Genomic DNA, 20,259 nt, shown 5'->3' with positions numbered 1-20,259 from the left:
CATAAAGGGAGGCCACTAGACTGATCGAGTCCAAACGGACTGTCTGGGTTTTCCAATTGCACCACATTTCCTGATCTACTGTTCACTCTCAAATGCGCATCTACTATTCTCCCCCCCCCCCCCTCACTCCCAGCACAGCCCCTCCTCAGCTCCACTACCATCCACCTACACCAGGGGAATCTCACATAGGTTAATTAACCAGCCTAGCACATCTGGATGTGGAAGGAAAGCAGCAGTGCTAATTAATCTATTCATTTTAAACCGATAAATATTTTAATTTCATTTCTGCTTGCTTAAGGTGGTTGTACCTGATTATCAAACAGGGACCCTGAGAGTGAGGGAAGTGGACGTTTATTGAATACAAGTTACTACTGATAGAAATTAACACAAAAATTCTACATTTTCAAATCAATACTGAGCCTAGAACATAGAGCAGTCCAGCACAGGATCAGATCCTTTGGCCGACAGTGTTTGTGCTGAACATGATCCCAAGTTAAACTAATCTTCTCCGTATGTCTCCATTTCCTGCACATCCATGTGCCTATCTAAAAGCCTCTTAAATGCCACAATGGTCTCTGTGCTCCACCACCATCCTTGATGGTAGTTTCCAGGGACCCATCACATTCTGCCTAAAAAAAACGCCTCACACAAATCCTTTTAACTTTCTACCTCTGACTTTAAAGTTATGTCCTCTCGTCTTTGACATTTCCACCCTGGGGGAAAAAGAATCTGACTTTCTACCCTATTTATGCCTCGCATAATTTTATATATTTCTATTTGGCCTCCCCTCAACCTCTGACACTCAAGAGAAAACAATCTCTCCTGACAGCTGATACCCTCTTATCTTATCATATCATATCATATACATACAGCCGGAAACAGGCCTTTTCGGCCCTCCAAGTCCGTGCCGCCCAGTGATCCCGCCCAGTGATCCCCGTACATTAACATTATCCTACACCCACTAGGGACAATTTTTACATTTACCCAGCCAATTAACCTACATACCTGTACGTCTTTGGAGTGTGGGAGGAAACCGAAGATCTCGGAGAAAACCCACGCAGGTCACGGGGAGAACGTACAAACTCCTTACAGTGCAGCACCCGTAGTCAGGATCGAACCTGAGTCTCCGGCGCTGCATTCGCTGTAAAGCAGCAACTCTACCGCTGCGCTCCCGTGCCGCCCTCTTATCCAGGTTGTATTCTGGTTAAAGCCCTTTGGACTTTAGAGAGTGAGATACAGCACAGAGCTAGGCCCTTTGGGCCACCCAGTTCGCGCCAACCAGTGATGACCCACACCCTAACGCTATCCTACACACCATGACCAATATACAATTTTACCAAAACCTACAAACCTATGTGTCTTCAGAACGTGGGAGGAAACCGGAGCACCTGGAGAAAACCCAGCGATCCCAGGGGGAGCATACAAACTTAGCACAGAGCACCCATAGTCAGGATCGAACCTGGGTCTGCGGCGCTGTAAGGCAGCAACTCTACCGCTGCACCACTGTGCCGTCCAAAGCCACACTCTCCAAAGCCTCCACGTCCTTCCTGTAATGGGGAGGTCAGAATTGCACACAAATACTACAAATGTGATCGAACCAAAGTTTTACAAAATTCCAACATGACTGCCTGACTCTAATTGTCAATACTTGGATTTAGAAATATCTTGTCACGTACGTGTGGTAAGCCATTTATATAAAGTCAACTTAGTAACAGAATGGACAGTTGCTGTTAATAACGCAATATTATCCTTTGTTTTAATCTAACCTCCAACTTAACTTATAAAACGCAGTGCATTGGAGAATTCTTTAGGTGGGATTAATTGCTTGAAGAAACTCTTACATGTAAGATCTACTTTCGGGAGGTAGATCAACATGTCTAAGACATGAAAAAATGTTTTGTGAGTGTTTCTCAGCATGAGTAGAGAGTTCACAAGGCCTGAGTCAAGTATGGGTGATTTCTTTAAATGCATACCTGGTACATGCATCTCACAGTTAATATTTATGAAGTAGTTTGCAATTAACTAGATTTATGCCATTAAAAGGTCGCAGTTGCAAATTACAGGCATTTTAGAGTAGATAAAATTAAATCATTAAATTTATTTGTAGAGTAAAAGCAAAGCTTTCTTTAAGGATATTTCTCACCCTTATTATTTAATGTATTGTGAATTCCTTAATATTTTGCTTTTAGCAAATTTTCTTCTCGGTGTTTGGTGTCAAAATATATATACGTATGAATAATTACCCAATGGCCTTCTAACAATTACTGATTTTATTTCAGTTTCACTGCGATTGTAGTTTTACATTTTGATGAATTAAAATGAATATTTTAGTGATCATTTCAATGTTTTATGAACATTGATTTTTGAAGCTCTCCAATTTGTTTGGCTTTTCATCAGTTTGTAGGTCACCAAAAGTTGATTTTCTTGGCGCACGATGCAGTTTTATAGCTAGACACTGCTGAGCAGAATCATCAACTGAACGGTTGTTTACTGTACTAAGTACAGTATTGGAGATTTGTTCAGTAAATTGCCTTGTCATTGTCATCGGTTTGTAGAGTTTGCTTGTGGATTTCTTTCCTCCGAGTGGCAAAATTATGAATATTGCTTGAGTGTTTCCGTTAATTACTTTCTCTCCTAATGATGGCAGCGGTAGAGTTGCTGCCTTACAGCGCTTGCAGCACCGGAGACCCGGGTTCGATCCCGATTACGGGTGCTGTCTGTTCGGAGTTTGCACGTTCTCCCCGTGACCTGCGTGGGTTTTCTCCGAGATCTTTAATTTCCTCTCACACTCCAAAGATGTACAGGTTTGTAGGTTAATTGGCTTGGTATAAGTGTAAATTGTCCCTAGTGTGTGGCGGGATGGTGTTAATGTGCAGGGACCACTGGTCGGCGTGGACTCGGTGGGCCGAAGGGCCTGTTTTCGCGCTGTAACTCTCGAACTAAAACTTTAAAAAACGAAAAAACTGAAACTATGCTTGTTTGTTCTCTCTTTTCTCTTTTAGAGGCAGTTGGCTTCCCTTGCGATCAGGGTGGGCCTGCTGGCTGCCTGGGGTGCCACTTTACTTGGTCTTCGCTTGTACTGGATGGGGAACAAGCCACCCAGCTTCTCCAACTCTGACAACCCGGCGGCCGACTCGGACAGCCTGCTGGCACGCACTTTGACCTTTCATTACTTGCCAGCAGCAAACTTCTGGCTCCTGCTGTGCCCTGACACGATGAGCTTCGACTGGTCGATGGACGCTGTGCCTTTGATCAGGGCAGCCAGCGATTGGAGGAACCTGCACACTTTGGCGTTGCTCGTCCTGTTGCTGCTCCTCGCCCATACCAGCCTGAAGGGTTCTCCAAATGACAGGGCATGCAATGGGAAAACAGTGATGAATGGCAAACAGAATACAAATGGGCACAGCTGCCACTCAACAACGGAGCATGGGAACAACGAACAGGGTTTTTATTTTGTACAACGAACTGACCATTTTTTCAAGAGCGATTTAATCCAGGGACCACCGACGGCCCAGAACATATTAATTTTCTCCTTATCACTGCTCATAGTGCCATTCCTGCCTGCTACGAATATTTTCTTTTACGTTGGATTTGTGATCGCAGAGCGAATCCTTTACATTCCAAGCATGGGATTCTGTTTACTAGTAACATTGGGCATTAGGACCCTCTCTCTCAGAGTGAAGAAGAGAATCTTTAAGAGCATGATTTTATATGCAGCCATTGCTTTGATCATTTTATATGGGTCGAAAACCATAAGAAGGAACAGAGACTGGCATGATGAGGAAATGTTGTATAGATCAGGGATAAAGGTGAACCCAGCAAAAGGTAATCACATTTTGATCTTAAATAATGGATCTTGATGTTAAGATGAAGTGTCTCATTTGAACAAATTCAAGCAACAACTTGAACAACTGCTTTCTTTCCCTGGCAGCATGGGGTAACCTTGGGAATGTTCTGAAAAGCCAAGGGAAAGTTTTGGAAGCTGAAAAGGCCTATAGAAATGCCTTGTTCTATCGTAGCAACATGGCTGATATGCTTTATAATTTGTAAGTATGCATGACTCAACAGCTGGCCTTTTTCCTAACCAGGTCAATTATAAAAGTTGCAATGAAAGGAACTATTGATCTATTTGTGTGACACAGATATTGTTTACTGGTACAATGAATCGCTGTAGCAGTGCTTAATTAATCCTTCCCCCCCCCCCCCCCCCCCCCACCATCCTGGCCAGAAAGCAGCATTTCTTCATCACTTTCTTAAACAGAAACAAGTTCAATCACTTTATTAACTTATTAAAACCTCAAATGACGTTTACGATTTGCATGCACGCGGTGTTTTTGCAGTTAAAGCTGCAATTGAGACCAAAGGTACCATCTGTGAAACTAGGTTTGCACTGAGCAAAGTGTAAATATAAAAGAGATCCTTACTCCTTTCACAGTGAGGTGCAGTCCGTAACAAAGCTCTCTTTGCCTAGATGGGGATCTGTCATTCGGGGCTTACTCCTGCTGTCGTTTCTCAGTGTTCCTTGCTTTGTAACAATTCAGGCCAACTTGTCTCTTGGGCTGAAGGTGGACACAAAAAGCTGGAGTAACTCAGAGGGACAAGCAGCGTCTCTGGGGAGAGGGAATGGGTGACGTTTCGGGTCGAAAGCCTTCTTCAGAATGAAAGTCACGGGAAAGGGAAACGAGAGATATAGACGATGATGTAAAAAGATATCGAACAATGAATGAAAGATATGCAAAAAGTACCGATGATAAAAGAAACAAAATTGGTTAGCTGTTTGTTGGGTGAGAGTGAGAAGCTGGAGTGACTTGGGTGGGGGAGGGATGGAGAGAGGGGGAATGTAGGGGTTACTTGAAGTTAGAGAAATCATAATTCATACCACTAGGTTGTAAGCTGCCCAAGCGAAATATGAGATGCTGTTCCTCAGAAGAGGGCTTCTCTTCATCATAGCCAGGCAGTGTCTGCAAGATCTTAGTATACTTGTGGCTATGGCTGTCAGCAAATATGATCATATTTCACTTTTGCAATGGCCTTGAATTGTACAATAAGTTAGTAAGCGACTGAGAGATCTCATGCCTCTGATTAAAAAAATCTCACTGATATTGAAGTATGTGTTATGCATTGTCAGCACTTTCAAACCTATGTTCTCCTCCCTTGGCCTTCTTAATATGTAATGTAACTGCAGGGTAAATAAATCTAACACTGATCATTTCATTGAATTCTATTGGAGACATTATTTTTTTTCAAGTCATCTTTCATTTTCTGTTATGTTCATTCCATCTGCATTCAATAATTATAAATGGATTTAAATAGTAACAATCAAAAAAATATTTATTGTCGTTTAATAAGGACTAAATATACTGGTGCCTCCTGCACAATATAAACTCTGAAGATTCGCCACTGGCGTCTGGTCTCATGACCAAGTGAGATTGTGTTCTCGTTTTGAGTTAAAGGACAATGTGACATCTGAATTTATTTATTTTGTTTTTTGTGTGTTAGTTGTGTCTCGTCTCTCCCAGCTCAACCCAACGATGCCATGCCAGAGAGCTGAAAATCCAAAATTTGTTTGCTATATCTATCTATATACTAAAACTCTTGTTTGTTCGTTTGTTTGTTCCTGAACTACAGCCAAATGGTACACAATAGCACAACAATTTTAAGCCCACCTTACTCACCGTCATCCCTTTGGTGCTAATGGAAGAAGTTTCATTGAAATCGATGTTATATTTTAAGTTATTCACATTTTAAAGCTTAAATCTATCTCCTAGGGAGGGAGGGGGGAGGAAGGGAGGGGAGCGGGGAGGGGGAGAGGGGAGGGGGAAGGGGGGAGGAGAGGGTGCTGCACCAATGCAGGAGAGGTTTGGTCCCAACGGGTCCACTTGGTCTAGTATATATATTACTAAAACTCTCATCTTGTATGTATGTATGGTGTTCCCAAAATACAGCCAAAACGGTACACGGTAGCGCAACAATTTTAGGGGCACCTTACTTACCATCCGCCTGCGGTGTGCAGTAGCAAGTTTCGTTCAAATTGTTGCGCTATTATAAAAGTTATTCACTTTATAAATTTTATACAGTGAACGGGCCCAGCAGCCGCGCCTGCGCAGTTGGGGCCCGTTGATCTTTCACTTACATGTTCATCTTGCGTCACAACAGTAAGATGGCCGCCGGATCCGCGCGTGCGCAGTTGTGGGAGGGTTGCCGGGGAGGACCGGCGCCCGTCCCGGCGAGCCCCGCGCCTGACCTTCCTCCCGTGGTGCAGCGTGGACCTTCCTCCCGTGGTGCAGAGAGAAGGCCAAAGAAGATGGCCGCCGGCAGGACGAACATGCGGCAGCGCCTTGCGGCCGTTCTCCTGCTACTGGCCGGCGCTATGGCTGAGTGGCTCCCTCTCCCCTGTTCTCTCCCCCAGCCCCCCCCCCCCCCCGCCTCCCATTCCTCACCGCCCAGTGCCCGTGTCCACCCGTTGCCATGGCCCCCGGCATGCCGCGAGCAGGTTGAGGTGGCGGCCATGGGAGTGCAGGGCTTCCATGAGTACATGGAGAAACACTGTGCCAGCGCCGCGGTGCCGGTGGAGCTGCAGAAGCTGGCCCGCGGCAACCTGGTGGATGGAGGCCGCAACCGGTCTCCGCACAGCCCGCTCCGCCTGCTGCTCAGTTACTAAAGAACCTTGAGTAACAACGGGTCCACAGGTCGATTAGTCTTCCCTTAAAGTTGCCTCTTCTCATCCAGCTGTGAGGCATTGGTCAGGGAATATACTGATTCAGACTGATGTGCATTCAGTGGGATTGGTATTGATAAAATGGATTACACCAGCACTCAACTATATTCATACATACACACGCGCCAACATACACATATCCACTCACTCACTCACTCACTCAATCTTGTGCTCACTCACACACCGAATGTACACACACACATGCTTGCAAATCCAAAGATGGACACAAAATACTGGAGTAACTCAGCGGGTCAAGCAGCATCTCTGGAGAAAAGGAATAGGTGACATTGCGGATCGAGACCCTTCTTCAGACGTCTCGAAGCGAAACGTCATGTATTCCGTTGCTCCAGAGATGCTGCCTGACCTGCTGAGTTGCTCCAGCATTTTGTGTCTATCGTTGGTACAAACCAGCATCTGCAGTTCCTTCCTACACATTTTGCTTGCAAATCCATATGCGCACACACACACACACACACACACACACACACATTCATTGCAAGGATTCGGATGTTATCTGTCTCCGCCATTTCACCCTTTTCTCCCGGTGAAATGCGAACCAATATGTTCTCCTGAAGCATGACCTCCTTTGCTCTCTGTGCCTATTCACTGTCATTGCTCCCTCATTCATCAGCATCTTAATTAAGGAGGTGGCCTCTCATCTCACCTGAGTTTTCAGATTCCCCCTCCTCATTTCTAAAGTCCACTTGACACAAATTACAAATCTCCTATGTACTACCACAGGACTCACAGAAATTGTTCTGGATTATCCATCTACAAGATAGTTTCTTCATCTGGCCTATGTACTTAAAATAGATCCAAATGATTCAGGTCAAATCACAATATATGGCTATCAACCCCCGCACTGACATAGCGACGGTACTATGTGCCCCTGGTTATCAGTCCGAACATATTAATCATTTGTTGCCCTTTGCACTGACTGCCTACTAAAGATTCTGCAGCATTTCACAGTTTGTTCTAATAAATTAAATCAGGATTGCTGTCAGTTCCACAGAAACCTAAAATTAAAATGAATCTCTCTCTATTGAAACCATATTAAAATCACAAAAAAGAATGCATAGTGTATTCATTTTTTCCAGTCTTATGTATTTTCTGGGCACAGTTGATTATGGGTGCAAATTGTGCATTTTCAGCTGTGAAAAGAAAGTGAATAAACCTACATGCATTTAGACAAAAATAAATATGTCAAATATAAACAGTCAGGAGGACCATAATTGCTGTTTGCTGGCTAGAGGGATTGGAATGTTCCGTTAATTGTGCTGTGCTGCTCAACGACATCATCTTCTATTTATAAAACGTGGAAACTCATAACAGATTATGTTTCTTTAATAACAAATCCAGATATTGTATTGTTTCCTGAATACAGAAATGATTAATACTGAGAAAGTGCAGCAAGATTGCATGGCATTCTAAAGTTTGTGGACTAAATGCCAAATTAGTGTCAGATAGATCCCGCAACTCCTAGCATTACAAGGTGTGATTTATTAGAGCTTCATATTATTGACGGGATTATTCGTACTTAATCACAACATTATTAAATGGATTAACATGTCATTAACCATATTTACACCACACCTTTAGTTACGTGGTAAATTTAGTGATATGGTTACAGCATTCCAATGAAGTTCAATAGAGCTGGCCTGATATTTAATTCATGGAATAATTAAAGTATCGTAATGTTAACAGCAGCAAAATTAATGGTCCATTTGAACTTCCTCACATTCTAAATAATCTTAATTAACTTTTTCCTCATGTATCTATATAACTCCCTGTTAAATCCTTCTATGTTAACCACCCCAACTAATCCAGGAAGTGGTAAGCTCCATATTTTAACCACTTTAATCATTAGTTACTGTATCCCTTATTGAAACCAGGTTATGGCATGATAATACGAGCTTGTATTGAACATTGGACACCTCTTCAAAAAAATTTAGTTACTATCATTGCTTTTTATAATAATTAGTGCAATAATGTATCATTCTATTTTGAATGATAAATGAACAATGAATGATGTATTATCATGTTGAAAGGATCAGTGTGTCTGCGGAAAAGATCTGAACAGAAATGTAAGTAGCGGACTGGTGGTGCAGCGGTAGAGCTACTGCCTTACAGCGCCAGAGACTTGGGTTCGATCCCGATTACGGGTGCTTGCCTCTACCGAGTTTGTACGTTCTCCCCATGACCTGCGTGGGTTTTCTCCGAGATCTTCAGTTTCCTCCCACACTCCAAAGACGTACAGGTTTGTAGGTTAATTGGCTTGGTATAAATGTAGAAATGTAAAATTGTCCCTAGTGTGTGTAGGGTAGTGTTAATGTGTGGGGATCACTGGTTGGTGCGGACTCGGTGGGCCGAAGAGCCTGTTTCCGCACTGCATCTCTAGAATAAAAGAAACTAAGCAAATGTAAGTAATCTTTGTACTGATTTTCTGATGGTCTGATGTTTACCATACATTATATCAGCAATCAATAAGATGTAAGAGCTGCCAAAGTAATTAGAAAACAGAGCCCTGAAACTGTAAATTTAAGTATCAGGGTCAAAGACTTTCCTGAGTGCAGCCACCTCCACTGTCTATCAACAGTGACTCCTCTGAAAATAAATACATCTCATCCCTCTGATCATGAATGTTGACACTTCGCTCCATTAACCCATACTTCTCAATCCATTCGTGCTGCTTTGAAGAACCTGCTTTGAAAAACACTTCTCTCCCTATTGATTTTAGGCATTTGTATCTTTGATTCTGAATATGTTTCCCACTGTGCATAGATTCTGCTTTCCTTTCTTGTTTTGGTTAGTCATTCTTAACTCTGAAAGTTATCAATTCATGTTTTGCAAATGTATATTTTTCTGGGTTTCTGGAGGTTCACAATGATGAAGACTGCTCTAGCAAGCAGAAAAGGTGCAGCAGATATTAATTAGGCTATTAGTTTCCTGCCCTGATGTGCTCAAATATCAAATTACAAGCTAGATATTCATGAACATGTTGTCCTATTGACCTCATAATGTTGAACAGCTATCGATCATGCCAAATATGTATCATTAGATTGAATCACAGGTCAACAAACTCAAATGTTTGATGTATGAAGAAAGGCTGAACCTATTATGAGTGGAATTTAGAAAAATGGTATTCTGAGGGGATTGATGGATGGTTGCTTAGAGGATATTTCCCCTTAGTTTAGTTTAGTTGAGTTTAGAGATACAACTCTATTAATTATACAAACTCAATTAATCTACAAACCTTTATGTCTTTGGAGTGTGGGAGGAAACCGAAGATATTGGAGAAAACCCAAGCAGGTCATGGGGAGAAGGTGCTAACTCCAAACAGACAGCACCCGTAGTCGGGATTGAATCTCGGTCTCTAGCCTTGCAAGTGCTGTAAGGCTGCAACTCTACCGCTGCGCCACTGTGCCGCACTTTTGTGGGATTATCTTGAACTTGGGAGCATCCTTTCAAAATCAGAGCTCAAATATTTAGGATGGAAATGAGGAAAATTGTCTTCACTCAGGAAGTTAGTTTAGTTTACAGATACAGCACAGGAACAGGCCCATCAGGCCACTGAGTCCGCACTGATCAGTGATTTCAGCACACTAACACTATCCTATACACACTAGGGAAATTCACTATTATACCAAGCCAATTGACCTACACTAGGGACAATTTATAATTATATAAGCCAATTAACCTACAAACCTGTATGTCTTTGTAGTGTGGGAGGAAACCAGAGATCCAGGAGAAACCCCACGCAGGTCACAAGGAGATCATACAAACGCCATACAGACAAGGACCCGTAGTCAGGATTGAACCCGGGTCTGTGGCGTTGTAAGGCAACAGCTCTACCACTGCACCAAAGGGTCCCTGAGACCCTTTGTAATTTTCTAACACAGAAATCTGTGGAGGTGGCGTTATTGAATATAGTTGAGGTGGAGATTGGCAGACAATCAACAAACAAGGGTGTTATAGGGTAAGGGGAGGCAGTGGGAAGGTCATGCGGATTGAAGCTTGGAGCTGTCATAATCATATAGAATGGTGGAGCAGGCTTGAGGCCTGATTGCCCTTCTGCACCTGTTTCTCATGTTTTTATTGATAAGAACAGACGCAAAAGCTTGTGTTTCACTCTAATACACTCTATTTCCAGAAGTTCCTTGTTCATTTGAAAGTTTTATTAGTATAATATAAAGGTGTTTTGTGGAAGGCAAACTAACCCTTTGTGTCATGATAAACAATGAAACTGCAAGGACACAAATCCCACCACACTAAATACTGTCGGACTCTAAATATAGTGATGGTTTAACGAGATAACAATCAGCTCATGATGGCTTCTGTTCTCTAAACAGTTTTCCTGGGTGCACGAGTCACAAAACTCAAAATATATGCTAGCACATTTATTAAGAAAACAAACTCACCACCACATGTTGTGCAAAAAAAGACAAAGTGCTGGAGTAACTCAACTGAGTATAGGAGCAAAGAGGTCCTTCTGCAGTTGTACAGGGCCCTAGTGAGACCGCACCTGGAGTACTGTGTGCAGTTTTGGCCTCCAAATTTGAGGAAGGATATTCTTGGTATTGAGGGCGTGCAGCGTAGGTTTACTAGGTTAGTTCCCGGAATGGCGGGACTGTCATATGTTGAAAGACTGGAGCGACTAGGCTTGTATACACTGGAATTTAGAAGGATGAGAGGGGATCTTATCAAAACGTATAAGATTATTAAGGGGTTGGACACGTTAGAGGCAGGAAACATGTTCCCAATGTTGGGGGAGTCCAGAACAAGGGGCCACAGTTTAAGAATAAGGGGTTGGGCCATTTAGAACTGAGATGAGGAAAATCTTTCTCAGTCAGAGAGTTGTGAATCTGTGGAATTCTCTGCCTCAGAAGGCAGTGGAGGCCAATTCTCTGAATGCATTCAAGAGGGAGCTAGATAGAGCTCTTAAGGATAGTGGAGTCAGGGGGTATGGGGAGAAGGCAGGAACAGAGTACTGATTGAGAATGATCAGCCATGATCACATTGAATGACGGTGCTGGCTCGAAGGGCCGAATAGCCTCCTCCTGCACTTATTGTCTATTGTCTATTGTCAGGCAGCATCTCTGGAGTACATGGATAGGAGATGTTTGTCAGTATCCTCCTTCTTCACAACTACGGCATGTTGTGAGTTGGCCGTTTAAAAAAAATCATTTATTGAGCATTGTTCATGCATCAAAAATGTACCAAGATACTTCACTGGATTATTAGCAAGGTCAAAACAATGGATGCCAACCCAATTTATAGTTGTTAAGATAGATGACTTAGTTTACAAACTATCTTACTGTTAGAGAGGGACTTTGTAATTTGTCGCATGGATGGTGGGTGTTGCCATTGGTAATGTTGTCATTTATTGTCCATACCCAATTATCCTTTAATTTAGGAGGCAGTTGAGACTCAACAACATTAGTGGGTTTAGGGCCACATGTAGGACAGTCCAGGTGAGAATGATAGGTTTAATTTCACTGAAGGACATTAGTGAAACATTTTTTTACAAATGTCTGGTAAGTTTATGCCTTCTGCTATTTAAAATTTCAGGTTTTATTTAATTATTCCAATTTAAATTCTCTAGCTACCAAAATGAGATTGGATTCAAACTCGTGTCTCTGGAATAATGGTTAAATAGGTCAACCAATTTGGCAACCTACCCCCCCCCTACCCCCTAAGCATCCAATTATATCCAGGTACTTGGTTTGATAACAAGCTCAATATAAACTGGGCTTCGAACAAAAGTAGCAAACATTTGTTTTGGGATACTTTCAGATTAGGATAAAGAAATTCATATTTAGTTTTGATTTAAAGACATTCCAATGACAAACAGAATGAAAGGATACATTATACAATACGCTATTATAATTTTCTGACATTTTCTTAAGGCACATTATAAAAATATTAATTACTTTTAACCAAAAGCAAATATCATTGAATGAAGTTCTATTATTTGTTGATGAACAAATACTCTCTAAGACTTTAATGTTTCTTTTTTTAATAATACCATGTTTTTTAATAATCAATATTCAATGGGATGACTGCTGTAGAGAGAAGCTTTGAATTAATATATTATGGAATGCCAGCATCTTGGAAATGCAGAGTTACCCTTGGTTCTTAGGGGCGGCGCATCGGTAGAGTTACTGCCTCACTGCGCCAGAGACCCGGGCTTGATCCTGACTATGGATACTGTCTGTACGGAGTTTGCACGTTCACCCCGTGACCGCGTGGGTTATCCCCGGGTGCTCCGGTTTTCTCCCACGTTCCAAAGACGTGCGGGTGTACAGGTTAATTGGCTTTGGTAAAGATTGTAAATCATCCCTAGTGTATAGAATAGTGCTAGTGAGTGGGGCGTGGGCTGCGTTCTGCAGCTGCGGCTCACCGGCAATCTCTCTGTCTTTTTTTTGTTTTTTTGTCTATTGTCATCGTTTAATGTACGTTTTGTTCTATTTTTAACTCTGTATATGTGGGGGGTGGTGGGGGGGTGGGGGAAACCTTTTTTCTAATCTCCTCAACGGAGATGCGACCTTTACTGTGTCGTATCTCCGTTCGCGCTACGGCCTAACACCGTGGAGTCGGCGGCCTCCAGCTGGGATCGACCTTGAAGACTCCGGTCGCAGGGCCTGGACTTAACATCTCGGAGGCTTCGGCCGTGGGCCCTGCAGACCGCAACATCGGGAGCTCGCAGGTCCCTGGCTGGCGACCGGCTTTCGGGAGCTCCAGCCGTAGCAGCTTCGACCGCCCCGGAGCGCGAGGTACGATCGACCCGCCCGCAGGCCCTTCATCGCCCTGCGTGGCCTGGCCACGGCACTTTCCATCGCCCGGTGGGGGCTCAGGACCTTCATCGGCCTGCTCGGCTCGGCCCTGGGACTTTCCATCGCCCGGTGGGGACTTCAAAAGTTGGGAACCTCGATCGCCTCGTGGCGCCACGGGAGAAGAATGAGGAGGAGATAATGACTTTTCTTTGCCTTCCATCACAGTGAGGGTGTGCCTGGAGCAATCACTGTGATGGCTGTTTGTGTTAAAATTGTATCTGTGTGTCCTGTGCTTTTTGTTGTCTACTGCCGGACCCTGACGTGAGAGGACGCTGGCGCTGTTTGTTCGCCGCTTCTCCGTCAGGATAGTTTGTCTGTTTGTTTTTATGTTATGACTGTTTTTGTAAAGCGCTTTGAGCACCTGGTAAAGCGCTATATAAAATAAATGCTTATTATTATTATTATTATTATTATAGTGTATGGGGATCGCTGGTTGGCATGGACTCGGTGGGCCGAAGGGCCTGTTCTCTAAACTAAACTGAACTTAAGTGTTGTACGTAAGAGTCTAGATTCCACAGCTCCCATGGACTTATCCTGACAGTGAACCTTACATAAAAATAACGTTTTTGTTCCTTTCAAAGATTTTAGTGGAACTTCTCCGATCGCTGCTACTACATCATTTTCCTATCTTTATCTTGTCAGGAATTAGGTTCCCCTGGAGTCAAAGAATCATAGTGTCATACAGCAGGGAAACAGGCTCTTTGGCCCAACATGCCCAGGCCGACCAAGATGCCGCATCTATACGTGTCCTACCTGCCAGTGCATCCCTCTAAAACGTTCCTATCCACGTACCTGTCCGAATATCTTTCAAATGTCTTTATAGTACCTCCTTTAACCACCTCGTCTGCCCATGCATTCCCTTACACTCACCACCTTCTGTCAGCGTGTTTTGTTCACAAATGTCTGGTTGTGACAAAAATTCGCAAACCTCAGTTCGATTACGACCACAACAACTTAACAATTCAGTTAATAACCTGTAATTATAAAAAAGGAAAATTGCATTTTGACTCAGCAATGATGACTACAAAACTCTCGTATTGTTATGAGAACTCATTTGCGTCTCGTACCTTGTTTCTGTTTGACTTCAGACCCACTTGCATGGCTGACTCTTATATGGTCCAACAAGCCACAAAGTCCACGGACAACTGGAGATGAACAATAACTGCAGGTCTTGCCTCAGGTGCCCAGATCTGAACAATAAATTAAAGAAGAATCCGTAACTCTGATTCCGTACGAACGTTTTCAGCCCCTGGTTGTGAGGCTTCACCAAGTAGAAGAGTGGCTCATCTACTGGAGCGGATGACTCTCAGAGTCAGGGAGATCACTGGTTTCCAACTGATGCTCTGGTCTCCTCCCGCATCCCAAATGATCTGTGGGTTAATTAGCTACTATAAGTTGCCCTGAGTAAGTGGGTGGATAGTGAAATTGATGGGAATTTGGGAACAGTGGGTTGCAAGGAAAATTAGTGACGTAATCGGATTGCTATGCAGGCCATCATAAACTCAATGGGTTGAATGGCCTCCTTCTATGTCGCGAGGAAGTATGGAGGCAATCTGGCTGGCTCATTACCAATGATACCCTCAGACATCCAGGGTTAACTTGCTTCTGAACATTCATGATCAGATGTGTCATCTTGTAGTAACCCTGTCCCAAGATCAACTTGCAAGAGGAAGGAGTCACAAGTTCACAATGAAATAACTGAAAATGTGGTCTTGGGCATGCAGCAGGAAAGCAACAGACATCTGGAACTCCTAATGCCATCTTGAGCTGCACAACCAAGAGTATATTCTCTGTAGGAAGGGACTGCAGATGCTGGTTTACACTGAAGGTAGACACAAAGTGCTGGAGTAACTCAGCGGGACAGGCAGCATCTCTGGAGAGAAGAGTCTGAGGAAGGGTCGCGACCCGAAACGCCACCCATTCCTTCTATCCAAAGATGCTGCCTGTTCGGCTGAGTTACTACAGCATTTTGTGTCTATCTTAAATACATTCTCTGGCCTGTTGCTGTTTCAACTAATGTTTTTATTTCAGACTCTTAGCGTTTGCAATTTTTTGGGGGGAATATCAATGAATGATCTAATATCAGAGTACCATCCTCCCGAGCACAAGATAAGTTGATACCAAAACTGTTCACGTTGTTATTTTACCAGAGAAAGGCGCAGAGTTGCAACAACACTTGTCTCCCTTCCTTCAAGGCAATCATGGTACAAACGAAAAATAAAGATAAAAGCTACATTGATGCTTGGAATCTGTTACAAAAACAGGAACCACATGGCTGGAGATGCTGAGCAGGTCAGTCAGGTCACAACAGGGAAGCTGACAGATCTGACATTTGTACCTTATCACAGCTGCAATCAGTGTAATCTATCCCTTTATGCACGGGCATGTGTTCTTTCAATCTGTGTCTCTTGCAGTTGATAAGAACATAAGAAATAGCAAGCAAAGGCAAACTGGCCCCTTGAACCCGCTCAGTCTTAAGGTAGTGACTGATCAGATTGCGGGTCTTAGGTTTCCTGTCTCATCCCTCCTAAAGATCTGTCATCTCTGTTTCCCCATTAGTTGGGAGCTGGATACTCCATCTACGGAATGATAGAGTGGACTCAAGGCTCTTCCGACCTTCATGTTGCCCAGTCCAAATACCAGATGGCATTGGATGTTGGCGTTTGCTTAGGTCCTTGTGTGTGACTTTGAGAAAGAACCCTGGAGCCCAATGTTACTCAATGACAGGATGGCGCATGTTGAAAGTTTACTTCCAGCAACTGTTTCCTATTTTTGCTGCAAATCCACTTGACAGCTAGATTCCGGAGTTTGCATTTGAGCACGAGGAAACCCTGCTGTTCCCGACCCAGGAGTTGTGAACTTGAACTTTGTACAAGTAGAGTAATGTGTAGTTCATTATATATAGTGGTACAAGTTTGAATTTAAAAGAAAGTATAATAAAATGGTTTGGTGTTCCTTTGTATCAGTTTTGCTTTAAACAAGACTACTATGAAAGGAACTGGGAGGATAATTGCAAAATTCAGAAAATGGATTTTAAAATACCCAACAATTTAAATCTGTAGGAAGGAAAAACTTTTTCAGTCAGAGAGTTGTAAATCTGTGGAATTCTCTGCCTCAGAAGGCAGTGGAGGCCGATTCTCTGAATGCATTCAAGAGAGAGCTAGATAGAGCTCTTAAGGATAGCAGAGTCAGGGGGTATGGGGAGAAGGCAGGAACGGGGTACTGATTGAGAATGATCAGCCATGATCACATTGAATGGTGGTGCACATTGAATGGTGGTGCTGGCTCGAAGGGCCGAATGGCCTCCTCCTGCACCTATTGTCTATTGTCTATTGACTCCTATTTTCCTTGAATGAAATTCTTACCTTCATAGCATTTTTGCAGTGCCCTTTCAAAGATATGTTAAACAGTGGCAGACACTGGAGCTTGCGGCCAGCGGAAGGATAGCCTGAAAAATTCTTTATAAAGAAAGCGAAAGTAATTTATATCTGTTATTTACTTTTTGTTCATAGCTTTCTTACCCCAAGTGTCTCCAATATAAAACTTCTGAGCATATTCATCCCTGTTGATGCTACCTGGTTTCTGTCAGTTAAATGTGCATGGGCTCTCAACAAAATCATCAGCCAGAACTTCTGAATCTCAACAAAGCTCTTGCCTGCTTCAGTAAGGATCCCGAATGGCCCAAAGTGTTTGTCATCTTTGGGCATGTATGGGACTTCCCAACAATGTTTTTACATTCACTTCCCTGGGAACATCAATGTTACCGGAAGGCAAATGATGGTTCTCTGCGTTGGCACAATGGCACGGCGGCGCAGCAGTGGAACTCCTGCCTCACAGCGCTAGCGATCCGGGTTCGATCCTGGCTACGGGTGCTGTCTGTGTGGAGTTTTTTCATTCTCCCTATGACCATGTGGGCTTCCTCTGCCTTCCTCGCACATTCCAAAGATGTGCAGGTTTGTAGCTTAATTATCTTCTGTAAATTGCTCCAGGTGTGTACGATGCAAAAGTGGGATAACATAGAACTAGTGTGAGTGGTTGGTCGGAGCAAAGGGGCAGTTTCTAAATTGTAAAATTGCCCCAGCAACCAAAATAAGATTCAGAGGCAACCTTGGAAGTTATTCTTCAAAAATATTAACTACATTGATTTGACAGTAGATGGCCAATATCTTTTAAAACAAAAGCAAACAAATTGCCATTTCAGTAAACAAAAAATGTAAGAAAACATTGGGGGGCAGGCAAATTTCAAGAAAAGTGACGCAATTGTTTGAGCCCTGTACCATTCAAAGTCAGAAACAAGGGCAAAAGGCTCTGGGGAACACTGATCATAAGAATCTTTCATCATGGTGAGAATGGACAACCCAGAGGTAGAAGGAGAGTATGCTCCTCAAATACTCTGAAGAGAAATCATTGTATACGTATCCAGGAACTGTGTTTCTGTTGTTGAAATTGAGAACCTAGTTTGGGGAGAAAACATGGAAATGCTGCTTTCATCAATTTTGAATCATTCTGGCAATATTTCATCAATGCAACGTTTGTCTTTAATCCTGCCTTTCTCAATCAAATATGCTCATTGTTTTCAGCACACTTTTATTTCAGTAATGCCTTGGCCATTGTAGTGAATACTTTGCATTTTGTTTTAAATATCAGAGGGCTGCTCCTGCAGGAAAATGACCGGTTCACAGAAGCACTACATTACTATAAATTGGCCATTGGTAGTAGACCCACACTGGCATGTAAGTAACCGTCTAACCTTGTTGAAAACATTAAAAAGTTTTTTTTTTGCATTTCAAAATAGCTAATTAGTTATACTTTTTTTTTCATTTAAAGTAAAGCACCGCTCTCCGGATTTGGGGTACTATTTTAAAACAAACCAAATGTGAGTTGGTCAACGATCATTACGTTGAACCAATTAAAGGGCCATGTATGGTAATTTATGGCCATTTCTCTTTGCAGTAATAGTGATGAAAACATGATTTCACAACGGTGATGAAAGACTGATTACACCCAATTAGCAAAATATGTTTTTTTGTTGCCAATTATTTTATTTATTTAAAAATAGTTCTGGTTCATTGATGTTTGATTCTTCCATATGTTTCTGCTCAAAACTACAGACTGAAGTTAAAATGACAAGGATCGGCATAAACCACTCCTAATTGGAGAGCTCTATTTATTTTGAGATATACATTTCATCTGATGTTGCATTGGCATTGTGCAAATTGTGCGCCAATGTTTAGTTTAGTTTAGTTTAGTTTAGAGATACAGCGCGGAAACAGGCCCTTCGGCCCACCGAGTCTGCACTGACCAGCGATCCCCATACACTACCCTACACACTAGGGGCAATTAATTTTTTTTTCAAAAGCCAATTAGCCTACAAACTTGTACGTCTTTGTAGTGCGGGAGTAAACTGGAGCACCTGGAGAAAACCCATACAGTCACGAGGAGAACGTACAAACTCTGTACAGACAGCAACCATTGTCAACATCGAACCCGGGTCTCTGGCGCTATTAGGCAGCAACTTTGCCACTGCGCCACCGCGCTGCCCCATGTGTTTTGCCTTAATTTAGAAGGGCATGGATTTACCCCGCACATCAATTGCAATGAGTTCCTGGTTTAACCATAGATACAAGAGAGCCAAGAATTTCCATGGAAAGGTGATAACTGCTTTTGGCTAAATCCAGGTGCAGTTACTTACCCATAGACTTTGGGAAACACTGGTCGGCAAATATAAATAAGTAAGTGTAGTGGGTGCGGTCACCGCGGTAATCAGGCCAGACGCCAGGTGAGTAATCAATAACTTTAATAACTGTATTACCTGTAGTATCACACACCGCACTCAAGAAGAAAGGTGAGTCGACACACCCAAACCCTTTATAGTCCCAGACCACCTGACCCAAGGGGACTGACCCAGGAAGTGACCTAATCCCTCCCGTCCACTGAGTGCCGAGTGGAATGACCAAGGGAGTGGCCTAGCCCCCGGGTGCCGCCACATAAGCGAATTAAATGCACAGTATTTAGCAGAAACATGTTTTATGTAAGAGTTGTTAACCACTTCAAATGACTTTCTTGCAAATTCTCTACCATTATACACCAGTTGTTGAATTGAAACAAATGATTGCTTCAACAATGGGACCATTTTACTTTGTATTTGATACACACATTAACTTGATGGTAGTCCACAGCATCTTTTTCAATGGTTAACTGTGGACATTTTAGATCACTGCGACAAAATGATATTGTAATATATGGAGAAAGGGACCATATCCCTTGTGCTTAATTAACATTTCTGGAAGTTGTTTATTCTTTCCTCTTACCTTTTTTTTGCAGCTGCCTATTTGAACACTGGGATTATTTTAATGAACCAGGGCCGGTTAGAAGAAGCAAAGAGAACCTTTGTTATATGTGCTGACATTTCAGATGAAAACCTCAAAGATCCTCACACGCACAGGAGTTCAGTAACGAGCTGCTTATACAACTTGGGCAAACTTCAGCATGAACAAGGACAGCATGAGGTAGGAGCAGAATAAGACGCACAACTGCAACAGAAAGTGTGCAAGATATATTGGAACTGGAGTAGTCAAGTCATTAGAGCCTATCCAGCCATTAAAGTAGATAGTTACCAGAACTAGATGTCAACTTATTTACATCGGCGAAACCAAGCGCAGGCTCGGCGATCGCTTCGCTGAACACCTGCGCTCGGTCCGCATTAAC

The 20,259-nt window shown here is 42.9% G+C and overlaps 1 protein-coding gene across 2 annotated transcripts in view; it reads left to right on the top strand.

The window, feature by feature from the left end:
• LOC144603436 (protein O-mannosyl-transferase TMTC2-like) overlaps positions 1-20,259 on the top strand; it is a 190,288-nt gene that overhangs the window by 107,672 nt on the left and 62,357 nt on the right. For both annotated transcript variants that reach the window (XR_013548623.1, XM_078416635.1), the window contains exons 3-6: positions 3,003-3,825; positions 3,932-4,046; positions 18,199-18,284; positions 19,876-20,060. Coding sequence is in view for 1 of the 2 variants with exons in the window: in XM_078416635.1 (XP_078272761.1) it covers positions 3,003-3,825; positions 3,932-4,046; positions 18,199-18,284; positions 19,876-20,060 (1,209 nt within the window). In the remaining variant the exon portion in view is untranslated. The remainder of the gene's footprint in view (positions 1-3,002; positions 3,826-3,931; positions 4,047-18,198; positions 18,285-19,875; positions 20,061-20,259) is intronic.

This window comes from Rhinoraja longicauda, chromosome 20 (assembly GCF_053455715.1).
Source record: "Rhinoraja longicauda isolate Sanriku21f chromosome 20, sRhiLon1.1, whole genome shotgun sequence".
NCBI lineage: Eukaryota > Metazoa > Chordata > Chondrichthyes > Rajiformes > Arhynchobatidae > Rhinoraja > Rhinoraja longicauda.
This window is presented reverse-complemented; position numbering and strand designations above follow the sequence as displayed.